Genomic DNA, 16,597 nt, shown 5'->3' with positions numbered 1-16,597 from the left:
TCCAAAAACAACTGAAAATAAACCGTTTATTTCAAATGAAAACGGATCCGACATGTAAGTAATTGTCTTGGCATTTGTTTTTTCTTTAACGACAGGCCTGTTCTGCAGAAAACACAATTTAGTGAGCGAAGCAGCAACTTTATGCTTCGGTTGTGAAAGATTATTTTACTGATTAATCGATGCGTTTCCTCCAGGACCTGTCAACGTGACCGAAGTGCGCACGCGCACGATCCTCCAGTTGTCTGTTGACAAACGTGACCACTGCGTATCTCTGTGCCATTATCCTCAGCAAGTGGAATGAAATGTTATTCAGCGGCAATTTGTCGTCGTAGCGAGGCTTCAGGTGGATTTTTCATGAAGTTGTGAACCCGGTAGGCGCATGAGAAGAATATTTGGTCGGTGACGTGTTTTATCAAGTGCAGTTGAGATGCAGTTTAACGCTAACGCCAGCTACGTTAGCATTCAGCTACACTTAGGTGCACACAGTTTCAATGGAAGCTAAGCTAAGAGCTAGCAAAACTAACGTTAGCCACAGCTAGTTGGTAGTTTTAAATAATTTAAGTGGCTGCCGCCTAACTCCGAGGCCGTCTGAGGGTATTAGTGTGGAGGCTTTGGGCTTTAACTCTTAGGTATTTGGTCGTCACACAAACAGCACAGATACAAGCTAGTTGCCCTGACGTTAGCTGCCGTGGAAGCCTCGACTATATTCGGACAACTTTAAATAACGTTCGATCACTATTGTGTTTGAAACGGGGATTTTCTCCAGCTCGGTAACATTTCTTAGGGTTTTCTGTTCTTCTGGTTTCTTTACGTACGGTTATATTCTGGCAATCCTCCATTGCACAGTCACAGTCTTCATCAGACGGTGCACAGGCCACCTCTGCGACTGCATTATGAAAATTACCAGTACGTGAATTAATTTGACTGTCCAAAGCGTTATGGCTTCTTAAAAATTAGGAGACATCAGACACAGCGCTCGGCCTGCACTGCTATGCCTGACAGAACAGGTTTGACCTGATTTCTGTCTTGTGTCATGTGTATGAACTTTGGCTCATTATGACCCAACCTGTACTGTTAGCTCCAAGTTGTGCACTAGATGCCACACATAAAACAGGGTTGTACCTCCTTGAAATGTCAGACTGAACGTACAACAAGCTACAAACGTCCTCGGTTTGGCCTGTGTCCCAGCAGTCACCTGACTGACTTGACATACCTGTGGCCTGCTCGGTCAGGTTTGCTAGTGAACTGATCTGACAGCCTGTGCTCCTTATCGTGTGCTAATCCAGGATGCTTGTGAATATTTGAATGAAGACGCACTGTCAGCCCAGAGTCTTGTATTTCCTCCTATGAAGTCTGACCTGCATTTGTATTTACATGTGATAACACTCTTGCTATGTGCTGAATAAATTATTACCAAAACACAATGGATGGTATAAAAATACAGGCCTAACAAAACATTATTTCCTCAGTAAGTCAACCGAAGTTGATATTTCTACATACAGAATAATATATTTAGTATTTATGTCGTGTTTCCGTTTTAGAGCTACACGGAAACCATGCTGAAATGGTTGTCTGGTGAGGAGGGGGAGCCAGGCTCTGGAGTAAGTGCACACATTCTTCTTCACCCTTGTTTGAATAGTCACATTGTGATTGGTGACTAATGACTGGTGTTGCAACTGTTGCTGGCACAGTCTTATTGTACAAATATGCATTTATATTTAGAAAGAAAGAAATCGTGTATTTTCTGTGCAAGTAAGATGACTTAATCTGTTTCAGTTAAACTATTTGTTGCCACAGTTATGTTTCCGCATTAGTGTAAACTACAATATTTACATGCTACAAAGGGACATCATGTCCTAACCACTCTTTTTGTCATGTTGTGCAGCCTTATTGTTACTAGCTAGTTACTTAACTAAGTGGGATCCTGGTGAAAGCTTTGTAGTGTGTCTCATGTCCAGACTGGAATTAGGTTATAATGCTGAGCACAGGGCTTTGACTCAGACAAGTAGAGCTCACAGTTCCTGTGAGGGTGGGGGGCCCTGCTCTACCTTAAATCCCCCTATTTTCTTATCCTATTTGCCATTATTGCAGCCAATACGTATCGTTGCTAGGAATGCTCTTAAAGTGAATGATACATTTATGAAGAATTCACAACCATTAGATTTTGCAAACACAGCTTTCATTATTTTTATGGATGTTTAGTAACATGTTTCATCTGTTAGTTTTTACCTTTGTTTTAATTTGTTTGCAGCCTTTTTTGATGCCATCTTAACCACAGAAGAAGGATCCTAGTCACTTTTAAAATGCATATACTGGCTTTAAATGGCAAAAGAAAGTGCGATCAGTGCAAACATATTAAATTTACTTTATTATTTGCTTAGTTAATGGGGACAGTTTCTGAAAAATGTTGCCTGACTTCATAAGGTGGCGTATTTTTTTTGTAGTTCCTGGACAGATGTTACAAAGTTACACCTAAAAGTCATAATATTGACTAGAGTTTTGAGGTAACTTATTACAATATTTAATATATATAATTATATAATTATTACTAGACATTGTCATACAAGACACGTTTAAGCAGAACATTTTCTGATTCTGAGGTGAAAAACAAAATCTACATCTACTATCTACAAGTAGTAATAAAATGTGACACACAGGTCACAGGTAAAGACACATATACAGCTATACATGGACAATTCAGGTCCTCTCCATTCATTTCCCAAGGCTACAATCTTTGTTTTGTAGTCTTCTGCTGCTCTGTCCTTGTGCCGTAAACAGCTGCAGTAACCTTATTCCTCCTTCTAGGCAGGATGTGCATTGTAACACGAAGCGTTTCTTGTTGCTCATCAGCCCAACGTCTCCCCTGTCTCTCCTCAGGACCCAGGCTCTCCCCATGTCGCTGCTGCAGGTGGTCGAGAGGTCGCTGTTGAAGAAATGGCAGAGAGACTGACCCAAACTGAGCAGCTGGTCACTCAGCTGAAGGAGATGATACGGGAGAAGGATGCAGCACTCCGGGTCAAAGATGACCAGCTTAAGGTAAGGACAATGTGTCATCTGGTTTCACAAGGCTTGGTACAGTAAACACCTTTTGTATAAAAATGTGCTGAGTTATAAGTCTTATAGGGCAGCATTTTAGACATGAGGCATGACATGATGAATTCCTGTTTGCTCTAGGAAGTAAATATGAAAAATGACAACTTATAGTACAGTTTGTGGCAGATGTCCATAGAACTTTTTTTTGAGAACAGTGTTAAAATTATCTATGACACTTTCCTTTCACTATGATTTGATGCTTGTTGCATAAAATGTTATCGAAGGTGCGCTGCTAATATGATCATTTGTGTCATCATCTTGGCATTAAAACAGAAATTGGCCCTACACTGAAGCCATGCACACTGGTTATTAATATTATTTTTTGTGGTTGGTAGCCTCTGACACTATGTATTTATAATACATAACCTAATTCTTGTGTTACAACACACGTGCCATGTGCTGCATGTGAGAGCACTTGCTCTGGGGCCTTTCTGACAGGGATTTGTATCTGACTAAGCCAGGCACAGCTGGTCACATGGTTTAATCAAAAATAGTTTGTAATGTGGCCGGGGCTCTTGCTGTTAGTCACTGACTGAGATCACTGAATAAAATCCCTGATCTAGTTAACTATTAATCTCCTAAATCCAAGTCTGCCAAGTAACAATAAAGACAGGAATGCGAGATTAGAGTTCAGCCCTGACACTTTAGTGTTACAGCTGTGTAAACATGAACTCCACAACAGTATAATCTCTTACTACGTTGGTGGTTACACCTCACACTGCCAGAGTTACCTTATGGCAGCATCCTCTCAAACCGTCTAATAATGGCTGCCTCTGAGGATGGAGCTCCAGCTGATTGTGTAAATAAACACAGATGATGTTGCATCACACTAATGAGATATGTTTTCTATGACACAGGGGGAGAAGGAAACGTGTGAAGCTAAACTGTCAAAGCTGCGTCTGCAGAACAAGGCCAAAGTGACTTCACTCACCACCCAGCTGGAGGAGCTGAAGAAGCAACAGGGAGGTCAGGGCACGCCAACACACAGAAAGAAGGTATAAGAGCTAACACACATACTTACCTTTGTTTGGATGTATGTGTGAATGCATATTACGCATAAATGAATTTCCTAAACCTAAAAGCTAAGTACACTATCAACCAAAACATTAATACCACCTGGTGATTTTAATTTTAAAAATATAGGGTTTTTTGTTTTTTCGGTTGTTTTTTATAAAAACACTATGAACTCGTAAATCTTGATGTATCATTATGACTCACCTACTTGTCAGATATAAAGTGGCTAAAATCAGCTTCAGGTTTATGAATAGTGACCTTGTACAAGTATCATCACAATTACCATAAAGCGTATGGTTTTAAAAAAAAAACCAAACCTTTGTTTTCTTAGTGGATTACTTTTATCTTTGTCCTTTGAGTTAAATGTCGATGATCTGCTTAGTATTTTTATTTAATTAAAACATTTAAAGTAGTATTATTAGTGGAGATTATTTGTTTAGGTGAATACTTGTACTTTTACTTAGTATTGAGTTTGTGTATTTCACGTCTGTACACAGTGTACACATTTAGCTGTATATAGGGCTGTGTAGCTGCAGACTGCTCAGAGTGGCCATTCTGACCTTTTTCCTTCATGGGTATTAGGACCAGCAGTATTAATGTTGTTGCTGATCTGTGTGTAATCCAACTCCTATACATCCTTTTGTAATCCTAATTCCATTCCCAATACAATTTAAGTAGTGCACAACGTTCACCACTAGGGGTCACAAAGGCTCCATTACAAAGTCACTTTTAAACCAGGTGGCAACTTTCACAGCTGGAGCCTAAAGCCAGTGCAGAAGAATCCGATAGAGCAATAACTCAGTAATAACTTCCAGGAGTCATTATGGTCTCAGTCTCTTAACTCAGGTCCTGTAATTAGTGCTTTTGTGGTAATGTTGGAAGTAACTGCTCTGCAAATCAGATTGCAGGTTTTATAAAAGGCTTTGATTTCTGCTGTGTGGACATTGATTGACAGGTGGCCACCTGCTGCTCTCTCCATCTCCTGAAGTCATGTTGAGTTAGATTTTCAAATTCTCTGTGTATATAGCAGGCAATTATTGTTTCCAGACTGAAAGTTCAGATAAAGCTAAAAAGTTACAATAATAAGGAAAAAAAAAAAAGTTTCCAAAGAAGGAGTTTGGAACTCTGGACATCACAGAAACTCCAGCGCTAATCGATGGGCAATGCCACATCATCTTCACCGTTAAATATTGAAATTCATGCACAGTCACAGTTCTGGCTAATGTAGTCCAGTGCATGCATATCTGTGTAGTGCTGATTTTCTGTTTCTCATTAGGGCTCATCAGAAGGAGGAGGAGAGCAGGCCAGCCGAGGAAAGATTGTCTTGCTGAAGAAGAAAGTTGAAGAATTAGAACAGCAGCTTGCACAAAGAGAAGAAGAACTGGAGAGAGAGGTAAAATATCATCATGTGTCTGATTTAACAGACGTCATAACTAATGTACAGAGAAGAGCTTTGTGAATTGTAACTATATATAACTGTAGTGCAGAGAAACAGAAGCCTTCCAGGAAAGAATACAGACGGTGGTTGTAGCTTCATGTAATGAATCCTGGACCCCAACTTCGCTCTGCATTCCAGATTTATAAAAAACTGTTACAAGAAATTAACAATGTAGATTCAATTAGTATTGTTAAAGACAAGTTAACATTTATGTTTGGTAGTTTTGAGAGTTTGGTCTAACTGGATTTGGTAATGTTTTTTCCATAATTCATGATAATGCTAATGTTAATATAATAGACCGCACACTGGCCAATGGTTCCAATGATGAAGCAACACTCCTGCTAAAAATATGGCACAGAGGCCGGCGTCTGCCCGGCCGAGCGCTGCACTCAGCAGGCACACTGCTGGCCAGGGTCGGTAGGTCATTTAAATAGAAAAAGGAGGACTAACATTAGTCCCCTTGGCAGTAGCCAACATCGCCCACAGCTGTCCAGCCGCCAAGGCAGTAAAACCGTTGGGGTCAACATCATTTAGTGGGTTTGTTATAGTTTCTCACGAGTTGGTATCAGCCAGGCTCGGGAGGTATTTTATAGAGAAAACGGAGAATTATCTCCCTATGGACATATCCAACCTCACCTGCGTCTGGCCGACTACCAAGCCGAGCCAAGGCAGGGACACTGTCATCGGCTGAGCCACTCATCACCCATTCATAACGGTTACTGAGTTTATTATTATTTGACACAGAAACTAATGTTAGCAGGCAGCTGCATGCTAATAAGCCTTCTCCAAGTTCAGTAGCTATGATGCTAATGTAGCTGCTTAACTGGCATTTTCTCAACTAAGGCAGAATTAACATATATTGACATGAAATACACTATATATCCATGCTAATTTCATACTCCATACTTCCATATTCCATACTCAAGATGTTTTGTTTGTTAAATATGAACTCACTTGCACATTAGCTGGGATGTTCCCCGTAGGTCCTGCTAGCATGTTAGCTCGTTCTAGTTTACATTAAGTGGTCAAAGTTCAAAAGTCACAGCTGTCTGATTGGCTGGAGGAACAGTAATGTGATTGGCTGATATGCGTGTGGATTTTTTTCTTTCCCCCACCTACGGGAGGAGACGATCAAAAAAGATTTGTATCCACAGAATGAGATCCACAGATGATTATGTCGAGATCCATAAATGTATAAATCAGAATTTGTACTTGACAATGAGTTTGTGCAGAAAGATTTAAAAATCAGATTTTGTGATTTATTTCCTGAGGTGGGCAGCTCTAATGTCCAAGTTACTCATTTTCACAATCTGAAGCAAACAAGTATTCAATTCTATTTTCATTTTTCTTACCAACTGCATCACAAATTGTCTTGTCTAGAGGAGGACGGTGGAGTCACAACAGCAGCGAGGCGAGGAAATGGACGCTATGCTGACAGAGAAGGACAGAAAGCTGGCAGAAAAAGAAGCTTACATCGTCCACCTCCAAACTGCACTGGCAGGAGATCAGCCTGTAACACCTGCACCACAACAAAAGGTCACACGCTTCTCAAAAATGTGTCCTGAACATTATCTTATTGGACTTTTCCCTTTCGTTTCTATAAAAAAAAATTGCACAGACGGAATAGGAGCAGATACATTTTCTGCAGGAATTCAATCATTTTAGGTTTAGTAAAAGAGGCAGTTATATATTTTTTTCTTTCAGTGCAATTACATATCTTCTCATTAATATGCAACTGTTCTTTACTTCCTCAGATGGAAGAAGGCAGTGGAGCAATGCATGAGCTGCAGCTGCTTGTGCAGAGTCTGACCAGAAAGGTGGGAGAAGCAGATGAGCGATACAGTTTGCTGCAGGAGCAGACCGACAGCCTCAAAGAGTTGGTGGCCACAGAGAAAGAGCAATACAGTCAGAAGGAGAGCATGTACAAACAGAATGTAGGTGTCAACAGGACTTCAGGGCTGTGCATATTACAGGCATTATTTAAAAATGTATGCAAGCAGTTATTCTTTAATTGTTAAATGATGCTGTTTGTCTGTGTTATCAGGATCCTTTAAGAAACAGTGTATTTGTCTTATTTGTTGAGTTACTCTTGTGTTTGCTTTTCAGATCCAGACATTCAAAGACATCATCCTGCAGAAGGACAACCAGCTAATGCAGATAAACCAGATGCACGAGCAGGAGCTCTTCAAGCTAGCAGCAAAGTCTGATGCCAGTGCAGACTTAGAGCAGGTAGACAGAGCAATGACTTCTTACACGTTGTCATTATGGGGTAGTGTTAGTAGAATTTTGAGGAAAATTAGGAATTTGATTCATTTTGGAATAAGGCAGAATGTGGAAAAAGTTAAGTGCTGTGAGTATTTAACCAGATGCACTGTATGTATGATAAAGATTTACATCTTTTTAAAATAAACTGCAGTGTGGCTTTTTAATTGTCAAGTTACTGCTATAGTAACATGATTCTATGCAATACATAAATAGTCTGATGGATTTAGTCTAATTAAACTTGTATAAATTACTTAGGTTTAGGTCAAAGGCTGTGCACATTAGAATATCATAGTGCTCAGTGTGGGATGTTTTGGGACAATTTTGTTTGTCTTCACAGCTTTTAAAGGCTCTGAAACAGAAGCTCCATGAGAAGGAAGAGGTTCTGCTGGGTAAAACCCAAGTCATTGATGTTCTCCAGAGAGAGGTGGATGGCAGGGACCAGCAGATAAAGGTCAGTAAAGACTGATACATCCTTGACCTTTAGTGATGAAGAGATAAAGCCTTTGAAGCACCAAAGACGATCAGCCATCTGAACCAAACAATGGTTCATGTGTTGAAGTTTCATGTGCTCATTTAGCCACCTAATGGCCAAAGAGAGTCAATGCAGGGAATTGATTGCTGACTTTACATGTAGAAGCAAACTATGTTGTTCTATGGTTTAACACCTGCCATGTACTTTTTCAATGTGAGAAATGTGGGTTAAATTCCAATGTCTACTCTAATATTATTGCATCTTACTGTAATACACGAAACATTAAGTTCAAAATAGGGCAGAACGCATTAGGAAGGGAATAGAATTGCATATATTTTTTTATGAGTAAAGTTGTGATTTAACATGATCTTTTTTTCTAGAGTTTCTCCTTTTTTGTAACTTTTAGTGCAAACAAGTCCTAAATGATAAGAATGCCAAAGCACACAATATCATATAAACATTTTCTCTCCTCCCCACTCAGCCCATTGTCCTGCACACAACATTACTTGATACGAAGAAACTGGAAACAACATGCAAACAAGTTGTCAGGATTCAGCCGACTAGAGTAGCCCCTTGCTCTGAGTTTTTTAGTAATGGATAACAGTTGTGTTTTATTATTTTTTCATGCATCCTCTAAATTCAACCTATAATATATGCAAATGACAGATGTGAGTTTTGCCTAGTTGGACATTGGATTCTGCCGAGATCATTTTCGGTTTGCAACACTAGAGTTAAACTTGTTTTTGTCTTAACTTATCCTTATCCACTCTGTGCTCTGCAGGTGGGGGAGGGCAGATCACTGCATGTGACGCCTGTGGAAACGCTTCTTCAAATATTATAGCTTGTAAAGAAATAAACATTTTAATCACACCTCTGGCAATTTAAAAAAATTATTCTGTCAAATAGGGATGTCAATTTAAAAACCATAACCCTTCATCCCCCTTCCTCCGGACATCTTAAGTGTCTGACTACATGTCCGTGTTTAAGGTTTTAATTCAGAAATACGAGGACAGTGTCTCCAGTAGGCTACAATAAACACGAGAGAGGACATTGAGTCTGTTTCTGTAACTATACAGACACGGGAAACTGTCAAATCATTGGTCAGTGCTCTCTAACTTCAACTCTTGATATTTTAAAACATTCTGTCAACTTTGAAGCACTTCCTGAAGCAGTAGTTCCAGATGAAGCATCATGCTTCATCAGTGATGCCACAGTCTGGGACCAGTAAAGGCAATGACATGAAGGTTCATTTTTCGCTGCCCGAATAATGACACACAATCCAAAGTTCTGGTGTTCGGCTTACCATCGCTATCGTTAATGTTTTCTGTGTATATTCTGGAATAACATGCTTGTCTTTCAAATGTACACATTTCCACTCACAGGAGCTTACAGAACGGCTACGTCGGCTACAGATCGAACGAGAGAGCCTAGAATCCAAGATGGAGGCAGAGAAGCATGTAATGAGAGCGCAACTTCGCGATTTGATGGAGAAACAACAGGTGGAGGTGCAGCAAAAGACTGAGCAGCACCAGGCACAACTGAGCCAAGTTCAGCAGGATCTCCTGGGCCAGATAGAAGAGCTGAGAAGGACCTCAGTAGCAGCACCACCTGCCAGTCAGGAGGCCACAGGAAGTGGAAACATGTTCACAGATTCAGCCTCTATCCAAAGGATAGCTGAGCTGGAAGGTTGGTTGCATCATTGCATCATTTTTTTCCTTTCATTATTTATGAATTTACTTTTCCAAATTATGCAAAGAAATTTTGCATAATTCATAAAGCTGAGTGGCAGTTGGTCTTAATCTGGAAGAACTGTGCCTGCATGCTTTTAAAGAAAATAAAGGGAGGATTTCAAAGATGTTTCATAAAAGATAACAGCAAAAATGTATTGTTTTTGCCCTGTTTTTTGATCAGATCTCCATGTTCTCTTAGGACTTAGCCTTATGTCTTTCACTGCCAAAAGCAGTTTTCAAAAAGATACAGTTTACTACAGTGATCATACAGTAACTATGATCTAGGTCAAATACAGTAAAATACACATTTCAACTATATATTTGTGTTACTGATTTCTTTTTAAGTTCAAATTGAAAAGCAAAATTAGTAGCTTTTTAAAATGTGTATTAAACACAATTAATTCCCTGATTTCGTATAATGATACAGTAGGACGATAGTGCCATTTATTAATCAGGGATCTTAGAAATAGTCAGTCAATAATCAGAAATAGTTTTTCATCAATTCAATCTTCAATTCACTCACCTCAAGGCACTATACAGGATAATATATGACTATTTTAACAGGCTTTGCAGAGGCATCACCATAATATAGCAAAGATGCTTATGAGCAATACTTTCTTTATCTTGTTGTAAGGCACCAGTTCAGTTATAAAAGATGATCACTCTGTTAAAAAGAGAACAGGCTAAGTAACCACAGTATATGGGTGGACAGCATATTTCTGAGATTTTTGGCCCCAAATATACTTCAGTTTGACTGAATTTATAAGTAAATATTAGAAGTAGGAAATGAGTTTTTTGAGTAGAGCTATTTGATTACAGCAACCTACGAAGCCATTAAATGCAACTTTCTCTTTCTTTACGCTTTGCAGGTCAAGCAAAGCAAAAAACAGAAGAAGCCACCAGATCAGAGGCCAAGTTCCTGAAAATGAAAGCCTGGTCCAAATCTCGAATCAGACAGTTAGAAGACGAGCTGAAGAAAAGCCAAGTGAGACCAACTTATTTACCATATTTGTTTTCTGGATCTGCTTGGCTACTTTTTTCTTCACATTGAATTTCACTGGTTCTCCAGTGTTTTATGTGAAAGAGAGATTTTAGTTTTTTAATCGATCCAAATAAATCACAGGAACCAACACTTGCTTGTTATCCAGAATAATAATATCAAACACATGCAAATGCAAGAATAAGGTAAAGACTTCAGACCGATTTAAAGAGTTTTATTTTGCCCTCTTTAGGCTGGAGTTGCCCCCCCAGATCTGACTGCCTTGCGGAGTCGTATTACAGCTCTGGAGGAGGAGCGAGAGGAAATACTCTGGAAAGTGGAACAATATGAGGAGCTCAAAACTAAAAATGGTAACATTTTCAAACTTGACTTTGTTGAGAGTAGCAGAACCTTGCTGCACCACGTGTTCTTGGTAAATTTTACTCAACCACTGTAATGTTTTAAATTTACTAAAATGATTAAATCTGCAGCAGTAGTGTCTTTGATGAAAATGATGATTTCTTTCAGAAATGCTGGAGGCTAAGCTTGTGCTATACGAAGAGCAACAAAAGACACTACAAGCAGACCTGGAGCAGTTCACCAAGAGGGCTGCTTCTCAGGTCAGGGATCCAGGTTGTTTCTGAATTCGTCTGCGTTTACGGTTTACAGGTGATGACGGCCGCTCAGTGTTTTTTCATGCTTTTTTTGGTCGCAGGCAAGTGAGTCAGGTAGTGCTGATGACACTCAGAGCCAGGTCCTAGAGTGGCAGGAGATGGTAGCTGAGGCAGTCAACGCCAGGGACCGTGCCAGGGAGGAAAAGTCTGCCTTGTCCATTCGCATCAGTCACTTGGAGGAGGAAAGAGAAGGTAAGACACTTGCTAGAGGATGATGCAAAGTCATGTCAGTGGAAAATCAGGCACCAGAAATCCATCCAGCCATTATCTGTCACCGCTTGGCCTACTTGGGTCACTGGGGGCTGAAGCCTATCTCAGCTGTCATCAGGCGAGAATCGGGGTACACCCTGGACAGATCGCCAGTCTAAATCAGGACCACAGGGAGACATACACAGACAGACAACCATTTGCACTCACGTTCACACCTACAGCAATTTATATTTACCAGTTAACCAAATATGCATGTTTTTGAACTGTGGGAGGAAACCAGGCAGAAAGCTTCTTGTGTAATTCAGAACATGCCACAGCCTTAGGGTAAAATATGTGTTGTACGTCTTGCAGCTAGTTTTCCCATAATATACGGTGACATACTGTAGATGAATTATGTGTAATTTGACTTTCCACTGCATTCTGATTAACATAATTAATAATTAGCCATTATTAATTTATTAATTACGCTTAAACTGATCATTTAATTAATACAATACATACCATACTTATTTTTTTAAACCTCCAAATGTTACCAGCAGAAAAATTAAAACAAGGCAATTATTTGACATTGTGATCTGTAACAGGAGCAGGAAGCAGGTGGAGGAAAATCTAGAGAGGTGGAGGTCTGCTCTAGAAAACAGAGGAATGAAGCTTAGCTGCAGTAAGACAGAATACATGTGTGTGAATGAGAGGGACCCAGTTCATGTTCAGAGGAGAAACTGTGAATATATCAGTAGAAGGATGCTGAGGTTGGAGCTGCCAGGCAGGAGGTCTAGAGGAAGAACAAAGAGGAGATTTATGGATGTGGTGAGGGAGGACGTGAAGTTAGTTGGTGTGAGAGAAGAGGATGCAGAGGATTAGATGGAGGCAGATGATTCCCTGTGGAGACCCCTGAAAGGGAAAGAGATTACTTTCATAAGAGCTAGCTCAAAGTTCAGGTCACGGAAATTAGATTGAAGTAGTTCACACACAATAATTTGACTTCACATTCTAGAGATGAGGTGACAATATCATGGCTCTGGGCTGGAAGTGTGGGGCATTACAGCCTCTGTGATTGCTATACACGTTGCATTTTACTATTATGAAATGCAACTTACCTATGTTTAACGTGTCTGCGAATGCATCCCATACTGACATGTCGGGTGAGCCGAGGAAAAGAGGTAGGATGAGGGAAATCATTTGGCTGATCAGAGTGTAGGGACGCAGACCTCGGCCTTGTTGTTGAAGACAATTGCATTATGCTACAGATCTACAGATTTTATTTTTCAACACCTCTGCATTTTTCCACTGGAAGCAGTTTTGACTTTTGAGGACGATTAACTGTTGGCTTAGACTGACAACATTTTAGCTTAGTGTACCTAATAATTAAAAATTTATTTATATCTACAACAGCAGAATCACATACTGTAGATTTAGTGTTTTCCTTGAATTTAAAATCTTAACGAAATGAGGTCCTACTGCCAGTGGGAAGGGGCTATGTCTCAGAGCTCACCCTCTGCTATTTAGACAGAGGATAGGCCACATTGTTAACACTATCACTTTATTTCAGACGTGCTAATCTCACTTACTGCTTCGTTTAAGTGCTAGTAAAATACTGAGAACGACTCAGTATTTGTGCTTAGGTATTAAAATGTGTCATCTCTTCCTCAGATTCGGTTTCATTAGCCAGGTGTGCACGTGTGCAAAAAATGTGTTTGATATTTTATCTACAGATGCAACATAGAGAAGAGGACAAAAACAGCACAAGTAGATAATCTAGAGCATGTTTCTTTAAAAAAAGGCATTTGTGTGTTGTATGTTAAGAAAGTAGAAATATGTTTATATATGAAATGCTGCATTAACTGTTTCTCACAGAAGCAGCAGAAACACTTGTACATTCTGAAACTCTGCCTCATAATGTTTGGCATTTCACATTGTTGGAGGTTAAAAAACAAATCAAATATCGAGTTGCTACACTCCTAGTGCAACTTGGTCTCAATTTCTTTTTATGTTTGAGTTTCAGTTGTGACTTTTTAGGTCACACTTTAATAAGAAATATTGCCTCCCACTTGTCCCCATGACTGTGCTGTTTCACACTCACACAGTACACAATCAGCTGTATGGACGCTGAGTTTGTAGGTTGTGCTGCTATTGAGTTGAACTCTTTGATACTGATGTGAATGTGATGGGCAGAATAATATGAGGAGCGTGTAAAAGTCAGTTTAGGTCTTTTGTTCATTTTCACTTTGATTTGTCTTCCTCATTCCTCCCATTACCAGCACCACCATCACTGTTGAATGTACCAAAGACAGATTTAGTTTTACTGTTGCCTCATTTCCTCTGTTGTCTGACTGATCATCACCGTTTTTTCTTTATATTCCATCCCTCCACACCTTTTGTTAACTGGGAGCATTTGGTTGACCCTGTGCTGCCTCCCATCTCATGGACCTCCATCCCCACCCCACTCTCCCTCTCCGGCCCCTGCCCCAGGGATGGGAGCAGCCATTCAGAACAGTTTCCCATCAGTTTTGTGCATGCAGGCTCCTCCAAACCTCTACTGAAGCTCTTGCTCACTGTACTGCCTGCAGTTTCCCCAAGTTTTCCCTTTGTGGGGTTGAGCTACAGGTAGTACAGAAGAAGAGCTTTAGAGTCTGCCATTTTGTTTCTCCCTCCCTCTCATGTTATTCCTCTTTTCCATTCCTTTACTTCTTTCTGTTCTTGCGTTCTACAGTTTCTTTTTTCTGACTTGATCATAATCCACCAAAAATAATAATTTCCTGATAACATTTTTTATTTTTTTTTGGTTTTGATGGGATGGTTTAATTTACACTAAATTTGGGAAGAGGACTAATTTCTGTCACAAGTGGAATTTCCATGCTTCATGCAGCAACAACTGCTACTCACGCACAGTAACATTATCCATAAAATATCTTTATTTGCAGGCAGCAGAAAGTAGAGAAGGTATTTTCATATTTTTTTATGCAGTTGTAATGGACATATTTTAGGTCATAAAAAATTTAATTTTTGATGTGTATGAGGGGTTACTAGCTGACAATATGACAAAAGTACATTGAAACCTTTTGATGACCAGTTATTTCTTTTAAACAGACCAATGCATGAAATTAAATAAAGTAAATTTGAAGCCATGCTCAAAACAAAGAGGGTAATGGTCCCTTTTGCAATAATTATGGTTGTTGATTTTGATTAAGTGTTTGCACTACTGCCTGTTAAATTGCTAATTCATTGGAGTGGAGTAGACAATAATGAATCTAGTGGGAATAATTTAAAAGCTTCTCAACTGATCTCAAAGCCATAACACTAATTGACACTTTTTAATAAAAGTTGTCTGCAGAGTTTTATGATCCTGTGTCTCTTACTTCAGCACTGTTTGCTCTAATGCAGACAGAAGCACTTTCTTAAAACCTAATGTTCATGCTCAAAACCCCATAGTAGAGAGAGGTATTGCTTTATTTTGGGTTCCATTCATCCAGTTCTGTTTGGCGTAATTTAGATAAAAATAACGTTTGTTGTTCAGATAATAACCTGTAAGGTGCAAATGTATGAAGATACTTAAGTTCAAGTACTGCTGACAATATTGTAGTTACACAAATTAGGAGAAACATAGCTGAAAGCGTGAGTCTTGCATAGTGCACAGCTGATCTTTTGTAACTCTCTTTCTTGTTTACCATACTTAGTTGCTATGAACATTATCTATCTGCTTTGCTTTTGCTTATATTTTGCTGCTACAGCCCATAATATCTCTTGCAACCAACATGCACCAGTGTGTTTCAGTGTCTGATATTTTATTTATAACCACAATTTCTTACAGGGAGATTTAGCTCTAGACACCATAAAGGTGTTGGTTTATTGCTAATAGTAATTATTTTGCGGAGCAATGAATCAAAACGTTTCCCTCTGTGTTGAAAATGATCCCAATTATACTAAAGCAAAATAGTCCTTTTATGAGCATTAGTGTTACTTTATTAAAACCTACATACTGTATGCTGCATGCTTTGTGTTTCCCTACCTGAGAGACTGCATCAGACACTGCATGGCATTCTCACGCACAAATAAAGGAAGGACTTGGGGAAGGTAATAGAACAAAGGGATTTTAACTGCTTTGGCTTCCTCATTCTGTCTCTTCTGCTTTTTCATTGTCCATCTTTAACCCGTAAGGCTTTGGTCAGTCAGGGTGTAACATCCTCCTTCTGTTCTGCTTCAAGCTTGTTTTTATTCAACACAATTGTAGAATCCTGTTGTAAAGGATGTTCAGCACCATGCTGTTATAATAATGTTTTACTGCAGGTAGAGTCCTCAGAAGAGAACAGAGCCAAGTTTTCCCCTGCTTATATATCTAACTTACACTAACCACTGCTTAATCTGCTGAAATGCTTTTGCTTTTTAAACCCCCCTTTTGGTTTGAGCTGCCTTCCCTTTTCCCACCTTTACACATCAAAATCAGCCTGTTGTCACAAAACAGATGGGAACATGTTATTCGGCCTAATCAATCTGCTTGCATCCTATGCTGCTAAATGAATATCCAAATAATATAGAAGCACTTGCAAGCTCCGTATCAGATCCACACCTGCCTGGTGTCACTCTGAACTGTCTGGTCTCCTTATTGAAGACGCGATGATGAAATATTGGCTTTACATGTGACTCATTGGCGTTCTCCTTCCTCCCACAGCCACTTTTTCTTCCCATCTCCCACGTTTTGTAATGCTGTTTTTCTCTGCTATGCAA

General features: G+C 39.5%; 1 protein-coding gene across 3 annotated transcripts in view; it reads left to right on the top strand.

The window, feature by feature from the left end:
* Window positions 1–225: 225 nt before the first annotated feature.
* Window positions 226–16,597, top strand: part of si:ch211-220f16.2 (golgin subfamily B member 1) — a 36,989-nt gene continuing 20,617 nt past the window's right edge. For 2 of the 3 annotated variants that reach the window (XM_067491223.1, XM_067491215.1), the window contains exons 1-14: window positions 226–371; window positions 1,542–1,601; window positions 2,878–3,036; window positions 3,951–4,088; window positions 5,384–5,500; window positions 6,926–7,081; window positions 7,300–7,479; window positions 7,652–7,774; window positions 8,148–8,261; window positions 9,665–9,968; window positions 10,882–10,997; window positions 11,245–11,362; window positions 11,520–11,611; window positions 11,707–11,857. In XM_067491223.1, coding sequence (XP_067347324.1) covers window positions 1,557–1,601; window positions 2,878–3,036; window positions 3,951–4,088; window positions 5,384–5,500; window positions 6,926–7,081; window positions 7,300–7,479; window positions 7,652–7,774; window positions 8,148–8,261; window positions 9,665–9,968; window positions 10,882–10,997; window positions 11,245–11,362; window positions 11,520–11,611; window positions 11,707–11,857 — 1,813 coding nt within the window. In that variant the 5' untranslated portion in view covers window positions 226–371; window positions 1,542–1,556. The remainder of the gene's footprint in view (window positions 372–1,541; window positions 1,602–2,877; window positions 3,037–3,950; window positions 4,089–5,383; window positions 5,501–6,925; window positions 7,082–7,299; window positions 7,480–7,651; window positions 7,775–8,147; window positions 8,262–9,664; window positions 9,969–10,881; window positions 10,998–11,244; window positions 11,363–11,519; window positions 11,612–11,706; window positions 11,858–16,597) is intronic. The other variant, XM_067491232.1, reaches the window with a different exon arrangement.

The sequence above is a fragment of the Channa argus genome, chromosome 2, assembly GCF_033026475.1.
Source record: "Channa argus isolate prfri chromosome 2, Channa argus male v1.0, whole genome shotgun sequence".
NCBI lineage: Eukaryota > Metazoa > Chordata > Actinopteri > Anabantiformes > Channidae > Channa > Channa argus.
The sequence above is the reverse complement of the archived record's forward strand: the minus strand, read 5'-3'. Positions and strand labels throughout refer to the sequence as shown.